Here is a 2,133-nt window from a genome sequence, read left to right on the forward strand (position 1 = left end):
CCAGAGCTTCGGCGACGGTTCACAGCCCAGAGCTTCCGGCGACGGTTCACAGTCCAGAGCTTCAGCGACGGTTCAGCCGGCGCCGGACGGTCCCCGCGTCGGCGACGGTTCCCAGCCCGGGCGTCCGGCGACGGTTCCAGCCCGGGGCGTCCGGCGACGGTTCCCAGCCCGGGGCTTCCGGCGACGGTTCCCAGTTCGGAGCTTCCGCGCACGGTTCCGCGTCCGGAGCTTCCGGCGACGGTTCCCGGTCGGAGCTTCCGGCGACGTTCCGGTCCGGAGCTTCCGGCTACGGTTCCGGTCCGGAGCTTCCGCCGACGGTTAGGTCCGGACACCTGCGGCGGACGTTCCCGGTCCGGAGCTGCCGCGCACGGTTCCCCTCCGAACTCCTGCGACAGTCCACGGTCCTGAACTCCTGCGAGGGTCCACGGTCCGGAACCTCCTGCGAGGGTCCACGGTACGGAACCTCCTGCGAGGGTCCACGGTCCGGAACCTCCTCATGGACCATGGTCCGGAACCTCCTGCGACGGTCCACGGTCCGGAACCTCCACGCGATGGGCAACGGTCCAGAGCTTCCAGGCACGGCGTCCAGTTCAGCTCAATGGCCGGAGCCTCTCTGCGCCGATGTGTAGTCCAGGCACAGTGTCCAGTCTCGCTTCAAGGTCGACTCTTCCTCGGCGCTGGTTGCTCCTCCAGTCCAGGCAAGGCGTCCAGTCCTGCTCAAGGGCAGGAGCTTTCCTCTGTGCCGGTGCAGAGTCCAGTCACGGCATCCAGTCCAGCACCATGGCCGGAGCCTTCCTCAGCGCCAATGCCCAGTCCAGGCACGGTGTCCAGTTCCACTCCAGGGCAGGAACCTTCCTCTGTGCCGGTGCCCAGTCCAGGAACGGTGTCCAATCCAGTTCCAGGGCCGGAGCCCTCCTCTGCGCCGGTGCCCAGTCCAGGCACGGCGTTAAGCCCGGCGCGATGGCCGGATCCGGGTTCTGGGCGGGGGCTATGACCTACACCGGAGCCGCCACCGACACTAATCACCCCCCCTATCCTCCCCATTTGGTTTCAGGTTTTGCGGTCGGAGTCCGCACCTTTGGGGGGTACTGTCACGCCCTGACCATAGAGAGCCATTGTTTCTCTATGGTATAGTAGGTCAGGGCGTGACTAGGGGGTATTCTAGTTTATTATTTCTATGTTGTGTTCTAGTTTATTTTTCTATGTTGGTGTTTTGTATGATTCCCAATTAGAGGCAGCTGGTAATCGTTGTCTCTAATTGGGGATCATATTTAAGTAGCTATTTTTCCCACCTGTGTTACCACGTAGTCACGTTTCGTTGTTCATTTATTGCTTAAGTTTCACTTTATATTAAAGATGTGGAACTGTACGTACGCTGCGCCTTAGTCCAGTTCTTACGACAACCGTGACACACTGTGAAATGTATCCTATTCTGAGAGAGACGATGTGGTTGAAAGCAATTTTAAAAAACTGACCCACCAATCCACTACGGACGGCCTGGTAATTACTTAGCCACGTACATAGCAACAAGACCCACTAGGGACAAGCCAAACAGAAAAGCTAAATGAACGTCTACTTCTTTCTCTCCCATTGGCATTCACAATATCAAACGTCTCCGGTGACGACATGATGCATCAACACATGATGCGTTCGTTCCTCAAAGTATTCTGTACTGCGTATATACAGTACTGTAGCTAGTCCCTGGGCGAAACACTATGGAAAGGTCCTTGGGGTTTAGAATATAAATTCTAATTCCCATTCTAATTCTATATTCTCTAGTAAAACGCTGCTAGATAAGTAAATAAAAGGAGCTACCAGCGTCTGGGGAGCTTCACAGGGAGCCAGAGGGGAGAGAGAGAAGGGAGGGAGGGACAGGAGGCTCCCAGAGAGCAGGACGGTAAGCAGTGTGGTAATCACTGAACCAGGCCAAAAACGTTAATTAGTTTGAAGGAGGAAAAAAATCAATACTTCCACTCTAGCTTCGTCTCGCTCTCTTTATCACACTTTCTCACTAACCTAACCTCTCTTTCTGTCTCTCTCTAACTGCTCTCTCTCTTTATCACACTTTCTCACTAACCTAACCTCTCCTTCTGTCTCTAACTGCTCTCTCTCTTTATCACACTTTCTCACTAA

General features: G+C 55.3%; 1 protein-coding gene across 1 annotated transcript in view; it reads left to right on the forward strand.

Annotated features, from left to right (window-relative positions):
* The window catches only part of LOC139024455 (protein SPT2 homolog), a 7,857-nt gene extending 7,228 nt beyond the window's left edge, over positions 1-629 (forward strand). The window contains exon 4 of the mRNA XM_070439260.1: positions 116-629. Within this exon, the coding sequence (XP_070295361.1) occupies positions 116-629 (514 nt within the window). The remainder of the gene's footprint in view (positions 1-115) is intronic.
* Positions 630-2,133: the final 1,504 nt, after the last annotated feature.

Source organism: Salvelinus sp. IW2-2015, unplaced genomic scaffold (genome assembly GCF_002910315.2).
Source record: "Salvelinus sp. IW2-2015 unplaced genomic scaffold, ASM291031v2 Un_scaffold1523, whole genome shotgun sequence".
In the NCBI taxonomy this organism is placed as follows: Eukaryota; Metazoa; Chordata; class Actinopteri; order Salmoniformes; family Salmonidae; genus Salvelinus; species Salvelinus sp. IW2-2015.